Source organism: Salmo trutta, chromosome 4 (genome assembly GCF_901001165.1).
Source record: "Salmo trutta chromosome 4, fSalTru1.1, whole genome shotgun sequence".
In the NCBI taxonomy this organism is placed as follows: Eukaryota; Metazoa; Chordata; class Actinopteri; order Salmoniformes; family Salmonidae; genus Salmo; species Salmo trutta.
Window position 1 is genome coordinate 33,031,878 of NC_042960.1, and position 19,072 is coordinate 33,050,949.

The 19,072-nt window shown below is 43.6% G+C and overlaps 1 protein-coding gene across 2 annotated transcripts in view; it reads left to right on the top strand.

Moving 5' to 3' along the window:
- LOC115192252 (collagen alpha-1(XXIV) chain) overlaps positions 1-19,072 on the top strand; it is a 183,011-nt gene that overhangs the window by 73,839 nt on the left and 90,100 nt on the right. For both annotated transcript variants that reach the window (XM_029750545.1, XM_029750544.1), the window contains exons 13-20: positions 548-592; positions 1,635-1,688; positions 3,411-3,455; positions 12,578-12,631; positions 12,790-12,834; positions 13,520-13,573; positions 13,880-13,933; positions 15,041-15,094. In XM_029750545.1, the coding sequence (XP_029606405.1) occupies positions 548-592; positions 1,635-1,688; positions 3,411-3,455; positions 12,578-12,631; positions 12,790-12,834; positions 13,520-13,573; positions 13,880-13,933; positions 15,041-15,094 (405 nt within the window). The remainder of the gene's footprint in view (positions 1-547; positions 593-1,634; positions 1,689-3,410; positions 3,456-12,577; positions 12,632-12,789; positions 12,835-13,519; positions 13,574-13,879; positions 13,934-15,040; positions 15,095-19,072) is intronic.

The window sequence follows — 19,072 nt, forward strand, 5'->3', positions numbered from 1 at the left end:
TGGCTAACTCATCCTATCAGTTGTACTCCTCTTGAACCTTCCATGTAGACATGGACAGGACGAGGGTCGTCAATATCAGTAAACTCGGATCTAACCAAAGGCAATTCATGTTGCATTTCATCTATTTCGGAGCTATTAAGCAACAGGAAAATATGTGGTTAGCCCTGTTTCATTGTATGGTTTTATTTATAGATGTTTGCTGATACTAACAAAGCAGCTACAGTGATCTCTCCTCAGGGACTTCTGATAAGGACAATAAAATGTCTAATAACTCAATTTACCACAATGCAATGCCATGTTGTATCAGTGGAAAATATGCTCCTTCGTCATGCAATAAATCGTAAGTCCCCTGGACCGTAGTACAGTGTTTATGATCCCTTAATAACTCAGCTTGCTCTCTTAGCCTGGCAGTAATGTCTAGTAAAAAAAACCTGGATGATTCATTCTGTGAGGGAGGTCTTGACTATGATTTTGTCATAGATGAATTACACAGCAAACGGCAGTCAACTTTCCTCATCTGAGAGTTTCCTTGTGTTTTTTTTCCCAGGGTATTCCCGGTCCTGTTGGGAAGACCGGTCCCAAAGGAAAACAGGTAACGGATTACACAACACCACACAGCTTTGAAACCAGTGATATTCCTGGACAGGGGGTAAAAAAGTGAATGGTCCGCATACATCCTCTGTCAATAACTGTGGTGGTCCAGTTTGTGGAAAACGTCATGCACTATCAAGAGGGTCGAACGGGGAGATGAGAAGAGTGGATAGGATAAGGAGAGTGTAGAGGAGAGGAGATGAGGTGGGAAAAATAGAGGTCAGAAAGAAGTGTTATACAACCCATAATGGTGTACATCTGCTATTCCCACAGAAGTAATAATTTACCCTCAACACAGGAAGCCCTAAGGAATTTTAAAGCCAAAGCTTGCCTTCATCTGTATTCTGTGAGTGTTCATTGCTAATGTGCAAATGCACTCGGCATATTCAGTGCCAAAAGTAACAATTCACACACAGCCAAAAATAGATTACTCGTGATATAAAAACAACCTATGGACAGGATGCCAACATCATGAGGATATGCATACCTTGGCATTCAACTTGGCATTTGAGTGAGTCTCTCCCAGTGCCAGTCAGGTTGGCATAGGAAAACAGTGTCTCACATACAGAGATAGAGTAACCAAAGGCATGACATAGCAAAAAAACGCAATAAAAACACAAGTGTCAGTGAGCAAGGCATCTGACAGCTTCTCTATGCTGTGGCCAGCTGGGATACCGAGTGGGCCGATGGCCCAGACCAGGCACACCAGCATCTGTCTGTGAGTGAGTGGAGAGGGGTTATCAAAGCCTCTTTCTCTCTCTCTCTCTCTCTCTGGAACTGGAACGCTGGGGATGGAACACTCTGAGCTGGAAGTTCTGGAACACAGAGGAGAGAATGGAGAACATCAGAACATCCCACCATATGCAAATAGGCAGGTGTAGACAGGCAAGGAGGGCCAGCGCCCTTTGCACTGTGCCATCTGATAGGCCCACAATGAAGAGATTATACCCAGGAGCATCTGAATATCTAAAGGAGCCCCTTAACTCCTAACTGAACTGCCAAAATTGTGTAAATTAAAACTTTTGTCGTTCTTTTGTGTGCAGGGAGTTGTTGGAGATGTTGGTGAAAGGGGTCCTCCTGGTCCTGATGGCGACGAGGTAAGATCTACGTCCCTCCTCTTAAAGGGATAGTCCGAGATTTTGGCAATTAAGCCCCTTTTCTACTTACCCAGAGCCAGATGAACTCGTAGATACCATTTTGATGTCTCTGCGTGCATTTGAAGCAAGTCGGAGGTAGTTTCGCGAGCCATTGCTAACTAGCGTTAGCACAATGACTGGAAGTCTACAGGCACATCCCAGTCGCTGAGCTAACGTTACTTAGCAATTTCCTTCAAACTGCACGCAGAGACATAGAAATGGCATCCATGAGTTCATCTGACTCTGTGTAAATTGTTGCCAAAATCTAACACTATCCCTTTAAATCAAATCAAATTTGTCACATGCGCCGAATGTAAACGGGTGTAGACTTTACCGTAAAAAGCTTGCTTACAAGCCTTTCCCAATGATGCTGGGTCTAAAAATAATAATAGAAATTAAAAGTAAAATAGTAACACACGAGGAATAAAATAAGATACACAAGTACCCGATCCATGTGCAGCGGTATGAGCTATCTGAGGTAGATAGTACGTGACAGCAGGGTAAAGTTACTAGGCATCAGGATGGATAATAATACGAGTACACCTAAAGAACAGAGTAGCAGCAGCAAATGATGAGTGTAAAAGTGTGTAAGTGTGTTTGTGTAATGTGTATGTATGTGTGTTTGTGTTGTGTGTGTGTGTGTGTGTGTGTGTATGTGGTGTTTGTGAATGTATTTGGGAGTGTCAATGTGGTGTGTGTGAGTGAGTGTGTGTATATGGTGTGTATATATAGTCTAGTGTGCGTATGGTCAGTGCAAGATAGTTTGGGTACCATTAATTGACTATTTAGCAGTCTGGTTATTTAGCAGTCTGATTATTTAGCAGTCTTATGGCTTGGGAGTAGAAGCTGTCTCAGAGCCTATTGGTCCGAGAGCCGATGCTCGAGTACCCTTTGCCCGTTGGCCTGTTTCCAGTTGCCAAGTTTGTATACTCTATTCAGTCTCTAGCAAAAAACTCACACTCCAGGAACAATGTGGTGCACCCCTGCCCTATGTCTTGTGCCCTGCTCTATGACTTTTAGGAGATTAGCTTTGCTGAGCTGAGTTATGCCATGTACAGTATATAGACAGAGCAATTGTTCTCTTTTGGCCTCAGAAACGCCAGGGTTGACTCAACCGTATGGTTTAGATTAGAACACACTCTCTGTACTGTTTCTCTACGTCTATAGCTCTGGATGAATGAGCTCAACCCAGGCCCAGCAGTCAGTAACATTTTAGAGCTCAATGTGTTGAGATGATCTGCAATCCGTTACAATTTCGCCGGGCTGTCTGTGTTGGGCAGATTCCAACAGAACAGCAGGTACAGGGAATCTCTTTATAGAGCTGGCAAAGTGTGCTGCAGATTAGCAAATTGGATGTTTCCCCTCTTCTGATTGTTCTAAGCCTGTTTTTTTTATTGATTTAAAAAGTTTTGTAAAAGCACTGTTTAATGTATGTAGACTGAGAAGCAACAAAGAAGAGAGTGTGGTTCATAGCACAACATGGTTTGTGTTATGATTAGTTGTATCTGGGTGTGCCAGACTGCGTGATATTGTCATTTGGAGAAAATGTGTGTGGCCCGAGCGTGTGTGGCCCGAGCGTGTGTGTACGTCTGTGTGTGTGTGCCTGGGTGCATGTGTGTGTTTATGTTCACATGTGTGTCCATTGCTACCCTGTACTCATGATGTTCCTGTGGTGTCCTATAGGGGCCTGTTGGTGGGACTGGCATGGGTGGCTTCCCTGGTCTGAGGGTGAGTATTACACAACATGACCTTTCTAGGGAGTTTTTCCTAGCCACCGTGCCTCTACATTGGCATTGCTTGCTCTCTGGGGCTTTAGGCTCGATTTCTGTATAAGCACTATGTGACAGCTGCTGTTCTAAAAAGAGCTCTATAAATACATTTGATTAATATCTTTATTCATCTGTTGTGTTCTGGTCAAGGTCTAACGTTTTTATCTTTATGTCGTAGAGGTTGACGTTTACTACAGTAGTAACTTAGCACCCACTTTGAATGTGGTGTGCATTCGTTCATTTCATCATTCATTCATTCTGATATGTTTGATTTTGATGCAGTTTGGGGAAGATGTTGGGATTTAGTAGGGTCTGATGCTGTTGATTCCTCTCTACAGTACTTCTCTCATGCAGATGTAGGATCTTAATTTGATCACTTGTTGCTCAGAATTGTCCTGCAAAGCAGGAAATACAAACGTGCGTCGTATTTGAGTTTTAAAACGCCTTCTAAAGTTTGTAGTTTCCACTTTGAAATATCAGACTGGATTTTCCCTAAAGAAAAATGCATCAGCCTCTACAAAAATGTCCATTAATTATAATCCACATAATAATTCACATTTCTTCTTGCTGCAGGATTATTTTCCTGCTGTAGAAAACTGGCTAAAAATGAAGATCCAGATCTGTACAGTGTATTATATCCACATCAAGCCCAAATCAAGCCCATTTGTCTGTAGATTAAATGTTTTTGGATAACTGCTTTGTATACTGGAAGAGTAAAAATTCTGATGAATGGGGAATCTGCTCTGACTTGCTCTGATAAATGGGAATCTCTAACTAGTACCAGTCGTTTCTCGGAGAGGTAGTGCCAATACTCCAACCAAGGTAATTTGTTTTGAATGGTAACAATATATTCCTCACCCTGCCTACTGTGAAGCGCTTAGTGCTGTGCTCTGCAGGTCATGACTGCCCTGCCAAAGGTGGATTACCAATATTTGATTAACTTTAAAGACATGGCGGCCTGTCAAGCCCTGAGCTGAGTGAGGGAGAGAGAGACAGAGAGAATGAGCGAGTGAGAGAGACAGAGAAGTAGATAGAGAAAGCGGGAGAGCGAGCAAAGTGACCAAAATAGGTCCCACTTTAAATTACGTTCAGCTTATAAAGGCTCCTTCATAATGCCTTCAGAAGCACTACATAAGTGTTACAAAGCATTGTTAACCGTATGTCATGTTTTATAAAGGGTTCATAAATGTGGCATAGCTGTGTGTAATAATCAGCATTCTCAAATGTGACTATGAGACGTGAGACGTGACTATGAGACATGGCTGTATCTAGGGGGATTTGTATTTAGCTGAGCCTGCTAACTACATTTAGGCTAGCTAGCAATTGTTGTGAAGTCACTGAAATTATCTGAAATAACCATTGAGGTAGCTACAGTATATAATCTAACTAAACACTTAACTACTACAAACTACAAACAAATTTAAATGACAATAGGTTAACTTATTTGTTTTTCGCTGTTCAGTGTCAGCACAAATGGGCATTTGATTTACAAACTCATCACATGATCAGCATCTCGTCAGCAACACTAAAAAAGTACTTCCGGGACACGGAATTCCGAACATTTTCAAATTAATGTGCCCCACTTAAATGTGTCAATAACTATTAATGATATATACAAATAATTGTCTAAACATTAACAATGATTCATATTTAATTGACATTTGCATTAAATGTGGATTTTGAAACATATTCCAATCTCAAATAAATGCCCCCAATGCAAATAACTGAATATAGAGTTGAAGTCAGAAGTTTACATACACCTTGGCCAAATACATTTAAAATCCGTTTTTCACAATTCCTGACATTTAGTAAAAACATCCTAGTAAAAATTCCTTCCACAAGCTTCCCACAATAAGTTCCCTTTAAATTGTTTAACTTGGGTAAAACTCTTCCGGTAGCCTTCCACAAGCTTCCCGCAATAAGTTGGGTGAATTTTGGCCCATTCCTCCTGACAGAGCTGGTGTAAGTCAGGTTTGTAGGCCTCCTTGCTCGCACACACTTTTTCAGCTCTGCCCACAAATTTTCTGTAGGATTGAGGTCAGGGCTTTGTGATGGCCACTCCAATACCTTGACTTTGTTGTCCTTTAGCCATTTTGCCACAACTTTGGAAGTATGCTTGGGGTCATTGTCCATTTGGAAGACCCATTTGTGACCAAGCTTTAACTTCCTGAATGATGTCTTGAGATGTTGCTTCAATATATCCACATCATTTTCTTTCCTCATGATGCCATCTATTTTGTGAAGTTCACCAGTCCGTCCTGCACTAAAGCACCCCACGGGGGTGGCTGCCACCCCCGTGCTTCACGGTTGGGATGGTGTTCTTCGGCTTGCAAGCCTCCCCCTTTTTCCTCCAAACATAACGATGGTCATTATGGCCAAACAGTTCTATTTTTGTTTCATCAGACCAGAGGACATTTCTCCAAAAAGTACGATCTTTGTCCCCATGTGCAGTTGCAAACCGTAGTCTGGCTTTTTTTATGGCGGTTTTGGAGCAGTGGCTTCTTCCTTGCTGAGCAGCCTTTCAGGATATGTCAGGTTATGTTGATATAGGACTCGTTTTACTGTGGATATAGATATTTTTGTACCGGTTTCCTCCAGCATTTTCTCAAGGTCCTTTGCTGTTGTTCTGGGATTGATTTGCAATTTTCGCACCAAAGTATGTTCATCTCTAGGAGACAGAACGCGTCTCCTTCCTGAGCGGTATGATGGCTGGCCCCATGGTGTTTATACTTGCGTACTATTGTTTGTACAGATGAACATGGTACCTTCAGGCGTTTGGAAATTGCTCCCAAGGATGAACCAGACTTGTGGAGGTCTAGAGTGTTTTTTCTGAGGTCTTGCCTGATTTCTTTAGATTTTCCCATGATGTCAAGAGTTTGAAGGTAGGCCTTGAAATACATCCACAGGTGCACCTCTAATTGACTCAAATGATGTCAATCAGCCTATCAGAAGCTTCTAAAGTCATGACATAATTTTCGTGAATTTTCCAAGCTGTTTAAAGGCACAGTCAACTTAGTGTATGTAAACTTCTGACCCACTGGAATTGTGATTCAGTGAATTATAAGTGAAATAATCTGTCTGTAAACAATTGTTGGAAAAATGACTTGTGTCATGCACAAATTAGATGTCCTAACCGACTTGCCAAAACTATGGTTTGGTAACAAGATATTTGTGGAGTGGTGGTAATGACTCCAACCTAAGTGTATGTAAACTTCCGACTTCAACTGTATGTAAAACATATTTACTTAGAGCAAGAACTATTCTCGGTGCCACAGTAAAAGTATTGTAGGGAATACTCTGTAGGGTCTGTAGAATGTATATATGCTGTCATTTCAAGGGGCTCTGAATAATACAGAGTTTTGCTGGCCTTTTAGTCCACCCATTCCATTGGCGGCTGAATCACATCACATGTGCGCTTACTACAGAAAACCTGCTAACCAAAGAACAGTACAGGGCATGCTCACTGAATTAAAGGGCAGCTACACACAAAAATGTTCTTAGATTTTTCCCAGACCTTAAAAGTCATCACCTGATGTGATTTAAGCATTACTGTGAACACAGAAAATCAAATTTTGTTGTTTATCTATTTAAAATAGTGTAAAGAATCTGGGGTAGGTAAACCAGGAAATCCGAAACCTGGAAAAACAAAACCAAGAAAACAGAATTTGGGGGGGGGAGAAACAGAATTAGGCAATAAAATATAACAGATTTTAAATGTCCCTACCAAAATGTTTTGGTACTTTAGTGTGTGTGTCATCCTGCTTCACATCATTTTGGGGTAAGTTGAGGTCAGGTCCAAAACTGACTATGCACCCAAGAGTTTGGGCCATCCAAGAAATGATTTCGTAAAATATAATATAATTTTATCCAAAGTGACTTACAGTACAGTTATTCGTGAATACATTTATGTATGGGTGGTCCCGGGAATCGAACCAATATCCTGGGGTTGCAATGCTCTACCAAGATGCATGACAGGGTTATAAATGCTTTGTGAAGCCTCAATTTAATATGATTTATAAGGCCTTTATTAAACGGTGCTTATGTCACCCTTTATAAAGCACAGAATTATGTCATATTTGACGTAGTGGGTTATGACACATTTGACATTGGTGGTTATGTCACACTTTAATGCCACATTTATGAACCCTTTAAAGCATGACATACGGTTGTAGATGATTTGTAACACATGTATGTAGTGTTTATAAAGGATTTATGAGGGCTTACGAAGCCTTCACAGGCTTGGGCAATTCCAGTCCTCAGGGGCCTGATTGGTGTCACACTTTTCCCCCCATCTCTAGCAAACACACCTGATTTAAACTAATTGCATTTTTAACTGAAGATCATGATTACTTGATTATTGGAGTCAGCTGTGTTAGCTGGGGCTAGGGCAAAAGTGTGACACCAATCAGACCACAGATGACTGGAGTTGCTCAGGCCTGCTATAAGCTGCACATTATTTAAAGCTGGAGAGAGAGAGAGAGATGGAGAGAGGGAGAGAGGGAGGCAGGGGGGGTTAGAGAGCCTGTCCTAGTGCTGTCTCCTGAGAGGGAGAGAGAGTGGGATGAGTGAAAGAAATCCATAGCAGCTCTTACATACTCCCATGCCATTTTAAGGCATCAAAACATGTCAAAGTGTCCATCCAGGCCATATAAACAGTATAGTGTTGCACGTAATGATAGATACTGTATTACCTCCACCCATGACCTAGCCCGTACCCCATCCCTCATACCCCCATGACCTCCATAACCCATTCCTCCCCACGGGGCTGCTGAGGTGAAGTGAGGTTTGGTCCCTGACCCTGGCCTCCCCGGGAAAGCTGTGTTGGCCGGAGCATGGGAGGTTGGGAGGTTGGGAACCCTCTCTCTCCATCAGACAGATTTACGGGGTCACCACGAGAGGTGCTCAGAGGGATGGAGATTCCTCAACCATTGCCACGGCATCCGGCCATAACTCAACCGCTACACCTTAACTCAACCGTAACTCAACTGCCACGCCAAGATCCACACAGAGTCTGACTTGCCTGAACTAGTGACACAAGATGGCAGCCAGGCAGCACGACTTACGTACCCCAGGAATTTGATCTGACTCAGATGGAGGGCTCTGACCCATCCCCACAAATCAAGCTGTTCTCTGGACAGGACATAGCATGGACATGGTCAGATCAGGCTACTGGAGGTTAGGCCTACCAGGGAAACGCAGCCAGCTCTATTCCAGCCGTGACAAAAAGTTGAGGCTACATTTGTAGGATATAGATCATCCTGCTCTTATTGCTATTCAATATCACACAGATTCTCTTGAATTTTCTATTCCTGGTGTACTGTATGTCTATGACAAAAACTGTTGATGAGTTATCATCTTTGAGAAATAGTTCATGTAAAGTACATACATTTAGGATGAAGTATTGAAGTGTAATGTATAACCCAGGAAAGGACACATGATGACAGGTCTCGATTTGTTAAACTGAATCGCTGGCTGGTAAAGTTGCCAATTGGATCAATTCTGTTCATGTTGTTACATACTGTGCTCACATATTTATAGGCCATGTTATGTTTTACAGTCACTAATGTATTGTCAATTCAATACAACGTTATTGTAAGTGCAGGTACTTTACATGAAATCGTACTCAAACATGATCATTTTGAACAGCAGCTCTACATCCACGATGTCTCCCTGTCTGAAAAGCATCTGTGTGGGGCTCACAAAGACTTTACGAATGCTTTGTCAAGTCTTTACAAGTAGTGGTTTGTTTAAAGTGAGACCGAAGTGGGTCTACATGAATGGCTGCCTACAGTATACAGGGCTCTGTCACGTCAGACATTTGGCCCCAGAGGAGAGGCGGTCCCACAGCAGATCCCAATTCAACCCATCCCAACTCTACGAACCCGGGACACTTCCATCATGCTGGAATTAGAATCCCATGTCTTCCAGGCATTTGTTATGTGAGAGGAAACCCAACTAGTGTGGCGACTGATTCCTCATGTCACTCTGCCCCCGCCCCAACCCCGCCCCGTGAGGAAGTCTTTCAAATTCACATGTCAAACAAATTGGTGGCACCTCCTCTGCTGATTGATCCACATCTATCTCTCTAGCCCACACTGTCACCCCTGCCGTCCTTATGCAGGAGACAGACATGCAGGCCCGAGCCCCTCTCCACCACTATTCCCTACTCCTCTCCTTCTGTCCTCCAAAACTCATATTGTTGCTTCAATTTTTTTTCCCCCTCTACTTTTTCCTTGAAGCATCGTGACCCAATTCCGGAGAGCTTCGTTATAAACAAAGTCGTGGCAGTGAGCCTCGACGCGCTTAGATCCTATAGCATGTTCCCACAGTACAGCCATGATGGATCAGATCTGCTTGGTGTTTGCCATTTTGACTGACAGACTGGGTTGTATTGTGTGGTTGGGTTAAGTCGTCTCCTATCCATCATTGTTATTTCTGGGTGGTTGGGATTTGTGTGTCTTGTCATTAAACAAAACCCCAGAACACAACCAGTACTGTGGTTGAATGGCTTTCTGCACTGATGCTCATCACTCTGTTTACATACTGTATATGTGAATGCCTGAGTTCCCTTCCCAAATGACGGTGGAATGGGAATCTCTGATTGGGCTTGTGCTGCATGTTTGACCCAAACCCAATCTGTCTATTTTAAACCACACATATAAAACAAAATAGGAAAAAGGGTTTTACCTTTTCTTCCATTGACGTTTCTCTCCAGGAAAAAGAGAGAGAGAGAGTGGTGTGTGAAGCTTTGCATTCAGAGCCAAAGCGTAATAAACTCTTAAATGTACACACTCTAATGGGGCCAACACGCACACATATAATTTAATGGTACACATTCCATAGGTCTGATGTGCGTAACATATATGATCCTCTGTTACAGTGGCGTTGTGTTCGATTGTTTTAAAGGAATAGAAGGAATTCACCAATGTGGTTTTCCTGAAGTTTCTCTAAATCATTGGTTTCTCATGTGGGGAGGGGGAGAGGGAGGGTGGGAGAAAGGGAGAGAGAGAGGGAGAGAGATTGAACCCTCTCGCAGGCAGCAGGTGGTGTCCATCTTATCTGTCGTTCCCCCGTATTGTTGCTGTGTGTGGGAAATTGAAGTTTGATTCACTGGATCAATTGGTTGGCCCTGAAAGGAGAGTGGTGGGGTATCGCCTTACACCAATTGTCTGTTCTCAGCCCGTAACTTTCATATGCCCTCAGTTGAAAGCGTTCTTTATGAAGTGCGTGCGATTTGTCTTCATCCCGCCGTGCCATTACCCAGGGAGGCTGAGCATCAAACACAAAGTCATATTGAGACCAGATGGACCTCTGCTTTTAAGCCACATGTCCTTAATGACATCGCATTAAGATCTTTGAGGGGCGCTGGATGCTCGCCGGATGGAGTTTCCTCAACCGTTGCCAAGGCAGTTTTGTGAAGCTTCACAAAAAAACGGAACTCATCATGAGGGGCCGCAGTGGCTCATGGGTCTGTGTACCCACATCCATACCCCCAATTCTACATTCCATTTTTCCATGGGGCGGAGAAAAGATTTTGCGATTTTATAACGAGTTTCATGCAATTATACTAATTTTGCCATGGGGTGGAGGTCAATGTTTGCAGTTTTCAATATGATAACTGATGATCAATGGGCCCCACTCCGTTCGGCAATTCAACCATGCTTACTACAAGATAGCTGGCCGCTTGACTATCTTACCAATCTAAAAAATGTTTGCTGAAATGGGCTAATTGAGTGACTGCTGATGCACTACCAAATTTCGAAATTGCACCTTGTGTATTCTATTATTTTAACTCTCAACAGTAAGTTGAGACCCCGACTGATTTCACCCCTGCATTAGGGGCTCCCAAGTGGTGCAAGACACTGCATCTCAGTGCAAGAGGTGTCACTGCACCACCTGGTTCAAATCCAGGCTGCATCCCATCTGGCTGTGATTGGGCGGTGCACAATTGGCCCAGCGTTGGCTGGGGTAGTCTGTCATTGTAAATAAGAATTTGTTCTTAACTGACTTGCCTAGCTAAATAAAGGTCAAATAAAATTAGAACAAAGGACAACTGCTTTCAGTTATTCATCCTCAGCTGCTCTTACCTCTTCCACTAAAGTCTCCATGCATACAACTGATTATTTACAAAACCACTCCATGTTTTTCAACTGCATTCACTTATTAATTCTCAGCTGCTCTTATAGTACCTGTTCTCTGAGGTCTTCATAAATCCTAATTTACCACGGTACTTCTCACGTTTTAGAATGTGAAGAAGCCTTACTGGTTTCTGTTCTCTGAAGTCTTCATAAATCCTAATTTACCACGGTACTTCTCACGTTTTAGAATGTGAAGAAGTCTTACTGGTTTCCGTGACAGCGGCTGGCAGAATCTTTTGTATAGGTTAAAAGTAGGAGGAAGCAAAGGTATCTGTCCAAGTGTACAGGCTGGCTCTGATGAAGGGAGCTGTATCTGTGTTTGTGCTCGTACTTTATCAGTCCCTCCTGTGTTGCTGGAGCTGCACTTCTCTCCAGGTCTGGTGACAATCCCCTCAAAGCACAGTATTGGGAAACAGAGCCACGCTGGTAGGCCAGTAGGCCTGGAACGCATAGAATCACTTACAGAGCTGGCCCTCGGTCCCACGCCCTCGGCCCATGTAATTACAATGATTAGAACAATCATTCAGACCCTTTTCCAGCAGCACAGTGTCTGATCACTCCTACCATGTCCATGTCACAGCTGATTAGATGTGATGTTACAGTTCTGCATGCGCTATGTTCCAGTCATGTGTCCGCACGTGTGGACGGCCCAACTCTGAACAGACGCTTTGTCAGCACAGGCACAGCTTGGAAGTCATCATAGGCGTTGACTCACAGGAATGTAGTGTTTAGGTCCCAGGCGGTAACCGCATGTGTCAAAATAATGGGCTGCGAGTGGGGAACGAATGTATTGGATGTTTCTTGTGAAACATGTCCTTCATTGTCTTGTGCCGTAAATCTGAGCCAGTATAATACATACTGTATACTTGATGAAGTGTGTGTGTGTTTGTGTGTGTGCGCGCATGCGTGCGGTATCTTACCCTACTCCCCCTTCTCTCCACAGGGAGACCCAGGACCTGAGGGACAGCGAGGACTGACTGGCATAGTGGGAACTATGGTAACTACCCAACCTCTCCTCTCTTTTTCGTTCTCTTCCGTTTTTCCAGTCAGTCTCTCTGCATCTACGTATATCGGTCTCTGTATCTTCCTCGGTTCCCTTTCTCAAAATGGCTGCCACTGAGGACTCCCTCCTCTCCTGTTCCCTCTCTCTATTAGGGCCTGACTGGAAATGCAGGGCTGCCTGGATTGAAAGGTGATAAGGTGATCTAAATATTTATATTATTGTGAATGATCTATCCCAGTGTGTGGATGAGGAGAGTGTGTTTTACATTCAAGTACATAGTGAAGGGAATGAGATGGGAGTAACAGAAGAGAGGAATGAGGATTTGATATGCAGTACAGAAAGAACCTAGAGCCTAAAAGAGTTATTCGGCTGTCTCCATAGGAGAACCCTTTAAGTAAAACGTTTTGGTTCCAGGTAGAACCCTTTTGGTTCCAGGTAGAACCCTTTTGGGTTCCGTGTAGAACCCTTTCCACAGAGAGTTCTACATGAAACCCGAAAGGGTTCTACCTAGAAGCAAAAAGGGTTATCCTATGGGGACAGCCGAATAACCCTTTGCAAACCCTTTTTTCTAAGAGTGTACATCTCAGTACAGTATAAACTTGAGAAATAGAGATGTGTTTTTTAGATGTCTTTTCCCCGTTCTGGGTCTGTTGTACCCCTGACTATGATTGTTTCCCCTTTCTAATGATTATACAGTTCATCGATCAAACTCTTGATCTTAGTTGCTGCTTGACTTTGGTAGGATGTATCTCCTATAGGATGGGTTAGATAGACACCTGAACATGGATGGGGAAGCAGTGTGTCCCTCCCTGTGTTGTTAACACTGTTCTCTGAGGAGCAGGTTGTTTGTATTATATCTCTGTGTGATGCTGTAACATTCAGGGTGAACCTGGACTAAGGGGGGAACCAGGAAAGATTGGTTACCAAGGTGACAAGGTAGGTTTCCCATCCGTCTGAATATGTTTATTGATTTTAAACTATGCTGGGTCCCTTGCGATACACACACACACAGTGAAGATAAAGCCCAGTGCTGCCTGTCAGAAGTGTGATGTAGAATTAACAACCTCAGGTCCCTCTCACATTGTCTATCACACACACACACACACACACACACACACACACACACACACACACACACACACACACACACAGAGAAAAAAAGTAAAAGAGAGGGAGTCAGATAATGAGTGATGGAGAGAATAGGAGCATAAACAAGTGTTGTGTGTTTGTTTGTGCCCCCAGGGTGCTGCTGGCTTACCTGGACCTCCTGGACTCCTTGGGAAAACAGGCCCACCTGTACGTAGTGTGTGTGTGTGTGTGTGTGTGTGTGTGTGTGTGTGTGTGTGTGTGTGTGTGTGTGTGTGTGTGTGTGTGTGTGTGTGTGTGTGTGTGTGTGTGCGTCACATAATTAATGTAACGACCCCAGTAAACACCCTGTACCTTTTAGCGACTTGCACTTTGTTCCAAACAGACCATATAACGGTCCGAAACTCAAACTCTCTGCCTGAAAACTAATATGACAAATTCACGCAACATATTTAGACCATCTGTTGGGTCCTGCATGAGTCGATTACAGTCAACAAGGGAGTATGTTCTATAGTCCTAGCATAGGTTTTTTTTTATTTTTTTAACACCGAATTAGTATTTTTAGACAGAAAGCTAAACCCTGCACAGTTTGGCATAGTATTAAGTGAATATACCGCAAAGACGCTCCCATATTTTAAAGCTGAAGCTGTCCATTTACGTGTATGCTTCACATCTGCCTGAGCAAGTGTTTGCCCTCCCTGGCATATCCACTTGGGCTGCAGACGCCAGTCAGTCAGCCACTGTGGCATCAGAGCAAGACCATATGAATATTTGTTCTGACAAAACAAATAAACACCAAACCAAAAAAACTCTAATAATACTTGTATTTCCCTTTTTACCCACATTTTAAATCACAGAATATCAAAAGTGGCACATAAACACAAGCCACATGCAGGAACAAATCGGATGCTCGAGGGGAGGGGGCGTTACTGCCGATTCAGGAATACCCACATGCAGGAACGCCCCGAATTGCGGGCCGCAATCACACACCATTGGTCACTGTGGCATCACAGAAAAACTATATTAATATTTGACAAAACAATACACACCGTGCCTTCCTTCTCAGAAACATTGGCAACTGTCAAATAGAGTGATGGTGAAGACTTACTACAGAGAAACCGATATTTTGAGTGCCAAGCTTTTATATGCCTCATGTTGTTTTTGTGCAAAATATACATTATGCATGTGTGGGTGTCTGTGTGTGAGAGTGAAAGACAAGAAGAGAGAAAGATGGCATTCGTTAAGTAAAGGTAAAAAAAAAATGTTTTGATGTTTCCACTGTTTGTGTTCATGTTTTCATGTCTCTCTGTTTGACAGGGTAAGATGGGTGACATCGGACCGCAGGGACCTCCCGGCCCACCAGGACCTGAGGTAAGACAACTAAAACACTGATATCATTAAAGCCACACTATTTTAGATGTGTGATATTACAGTCTGTAGCATGCTAATTGAGCTACTGATAATGCTCAGTATTCTATCATAAACTTCTGTCATATAGCGCTATAAAATGGTAAAACAAGCAAACCGAACCAATCATAAAAACATATCATCCTGATCTAAACGTCTGTTCCTACACGGTGTTGTTTTAGTCAGGTTCAAATGTTTTGCTCTGTTGGGAGCATATCGTGCACCTGTCCTATTACCTGTCAGAGATTAGATTGTTTCAAGTTCCAGTTTCAACTTTATTTTCCCAGAGGGAAATGAGTGGCAGAGATGAGACAGCAGAGATGGGACAGCAGAGATGGGACAGCAGAGATGAGACAGCAGAGATGAGACAGCAGAGATGAGACAGCAGAGATGAGACAGCAGAGATGAGACAGCAGAGATGAGATAGAGAAACGGCCCCTGCTCTATTACCTGTGTTCTGTCCAGAGATCAGGTTGTAAACAGATACACCGGGAATTTGTATTAATTTATTTCACCTTTATTTAACCAGATAGGCTAGTTGAGAACAAGTTCTCATTTATAATTGCGACCTGGCCAAGATAAAGCAAAGCAGTTTGACACATACAACAACAGAGTTACACATGGAGTAAAACAAACATACAGTCAATAATACAGTAGAAAAATAAGTCCATATACAATGTGAGCAAATGATGTGAGATAAGGGAGGTAAAGGCAAAAAAGGCCATGGTGGCAAAGTAAATACAATATAGCAAGTAAAACACTGGAATGGTAGATTTGCAGTGGAAGAAAGTGCAAAGTAGAAATAGAAATAATGGGGTGCAAAGGAGCAAAATAAATAAATAAATAAATACAGTAGGGGAAGGGATAATTGTATGGGCTAAATTATAGATGGGCTATGTACAGGTGCAGTGATCTGTGAGCTTCTCTGACAGCTGGTGCTTAAAGCTAGTGAGGGAGATAAGTGTTTCCAGTTTCAGAGATTTTTGTAGTTCGTTCCAGTCATTGGCAGCAGAGAACTGGAAGGAGAGATGGCCAAAGGAGGAATTGGCTTTGGGGGTGACCAGAGAGATATACCTGCTGGAGTGCATGCTACAGGTGGGTGCTGCTATGGTGACCAGTGAGCGGAGATAAGGGTGGACTTTACCTAGCAGGGTCTTGTAGATGACCTGGAGCCAGTGGGTTTGGCGGCGAGTATGAAGCGAGGGCCAGCCAACGAGAGCGTACAGGTTGCAGTGGTGGGTAGTATATGGGGCTTTGGTGACAAAACGGATGACACTGTGATAGACTGCATCCAGTTTGCTGAGTAGGGTATTGGAGGCTATTTTGTAAATGACATCGCCGAAGTCGAGGATCGGTAGTATGGTCAGTTTTACGAGGGTATGTTTGGCAGCATGAGTGAAGGATGCTTTGTTGCAAAATAGGAAGCCGATTCTAGATTTAACTTTGGATTGGAGATGTTTGATGTGAGTCTGGAAGAAGAGCTTACAGTCTAAGCAGACACCTAGGTATTTGTAGTTGTCCACATATTTTAAGTCAGAATCATCCAGAGTAGTGATGCTGGAGGGGCGGGCAGGTGCAGGCAGCGATCGGTTGAAGAGCATGCATTTAGTTTTACTTGTATTTAAGAGCAGTTGGAGGCCACGGAAGGAGAGTTGTATGGCATTGAAGCTCGTCTGGAGGGTTGTTAACACAGTGTCCAAAGAAGGGCCAGAAGTATACAGAATGGTGTCGTCTGCGTAGAGGTGGATCAGAGACTCACCAGCTGCAAGAGCGACATCATTGATGTACACAGAGAAAAGAGTTGGCCCAAGAATTGAACCCTGTGGCACCCCCATAGAGACTACCAGAGGCCCGGACAACAGGCCGTCCGATTTGACACATTGAACCAGGCGAGGCAATCATTTGAGAAACCAAGGCTATTGAGTCTGCCGATGAGGATGTGGTGATTGACAGAGTCGAAAGCCTTGGCCAGGTCAATGAATACGGCAGCACAGTATTGTTTCTTATCGATGGCGGTTACGATATTGTTTAGGACCTTGAGTATGGCTGAGGTGCACCCATGACCAACTCTGAAACCAGATTGCATAGCGGAGAAGGTGCGGTGGGATTCGAAATGGTCGGTAATCTGTTTGTTGACTTGGCTTTCGAAGACCTTAGAAAGCCAGGGTAGGATAGATATAGGTCTGTAGCAGTTTGGGTCAAGAGTGTCCCCTCCTTTGAAGAGGGGGATGACAGGAGCTGCTTTCCAATCTTTTGGAATCTCAGGCGACACAAAAGAGAGGTTGAACAGGCTAGTAATAGGGGTTGCAACAATTTCGGCAGATCATTTTAGAAAGAAAGGGTCCAGATTGTCTAGCCTGGCTGATTTGTAGGGGTCTAGATTTTGCAGCTCTTTCAGAACATCAGCTGACTGGATTTGGGAGAAGGAGAAATGGGGAAGGCTTGGGCGAGTAACTGTGGGGGGGTGCAGTGCTGTTGACCGCGGTAGGGGTAGCCAGGTGGAAAGCATGGCCACCCGTAGAAAAATGCTTATTGAAAATTCTCAATTACAGTGGATTTATCAGAGGTGACAGAGTTTCCTATCCTCAGTGCAGTGGGCAGCTGGGAGGAGGTGTTCTTATTCTCCATGGACTTTACAATGTCCCAGAACTTTTTTGAGTTTGTTTTGCAGAAAGCAAATTTCTGCTTGAAAAAGCTAGCCTTGGCTTTTCTAACTGCCTGTGTATATTGGTTTCTAACTTCCCTGAAAAGTTGCATATCACGGGGGCTGTTCGATGCTAATGCAGAACGCCACAGGATGTTTTTGTGTTGGTTAAGGGCAGTCAGGTCTGGAGAGAACCAAGGGCTATATCTGTTCCTGGTTCTAAATTTCTTGAATGGGGCATGCTTATTTAAGATGGTGAGGAAGGCATTTTTTTAAATAACCAGGCATCCTCTACTGATGGGATGAGGTCAATATCCTTCCAGGATACCCGGGCCAGGTCGATTAGAAAGGCTTGCTCACTGAAATGTTTCAGGGAGCGTTTGACAGTGATGCGTGGAGGTCGTTTGACCGCTGACCCATTACGGATGCAGGCAATGAGGCAGTGATCGCTGAGATCTTGGTTGAAAACAGCAGAGGTGTATTTAGAGGGCAAGTTGGTTAGGATGATATCTATGAGTGTGCCCGTGTTTACGGCTTTGGGGTGGTACCTGGTAGGTTCATTAATAATTTGTGTGAGATTGAGGGAATCAAGCTTAGATTGTAGGATGTCTGGGGTGTTAAGCATGTCCCAGTTTAGGTCACCTAGCAGCACGAGCTCTGAAGATAGATGGGGGGCAATCAGTTCACATATCGTGTCCAGAGCACAGCTGGGGGCAGAGGGTGGTCTATAGCAGGCGGCAACAGTGAGAGACTTGTTTTTAGAGAGATGGATTTTTAAAAGTAGAAGTTCAAATTGTTTGGGTACAGACCTGGATAGCAGGACAGAACTCTGCAGGCTATCTCTGCAGTAGATTGCAACATCGCCCCCTTTGGTCGTTCTATCTTGTCTGAAAATGTTGTAGTTAGGGATGAAGATTTCAGAGTTTTTGGTGGACTTCTTAAGCCAGGATTCAGACACGGCTAGGACATCCGGGTTGGCAGAGTGTGCTAAAGCAGTGAATAAAACAAACTTAGGGAGGAGGCTTCTAATGTTAACATGCATGAAACCAAGGCTATTACGGTTACAGAAGTCATCAAAAGAGAGCGGCTGGGGAATAGAAGTGGAGCTAGGCACTGCAGGGCCTGGATTCACCTCTACATCACCAGAGGAACAGAGGAGGAGTAGGATAAGGGTACGGCTAAAAGTTATGAGAATTGGTCATTAATGACGTCCGGAATAGAGAGTGAAAGGTGCAGGTTTCTGGGGGCGATAAAATAGCTTCAAGGTATAATGTACAGACAAAGGTATGGTAGGACGT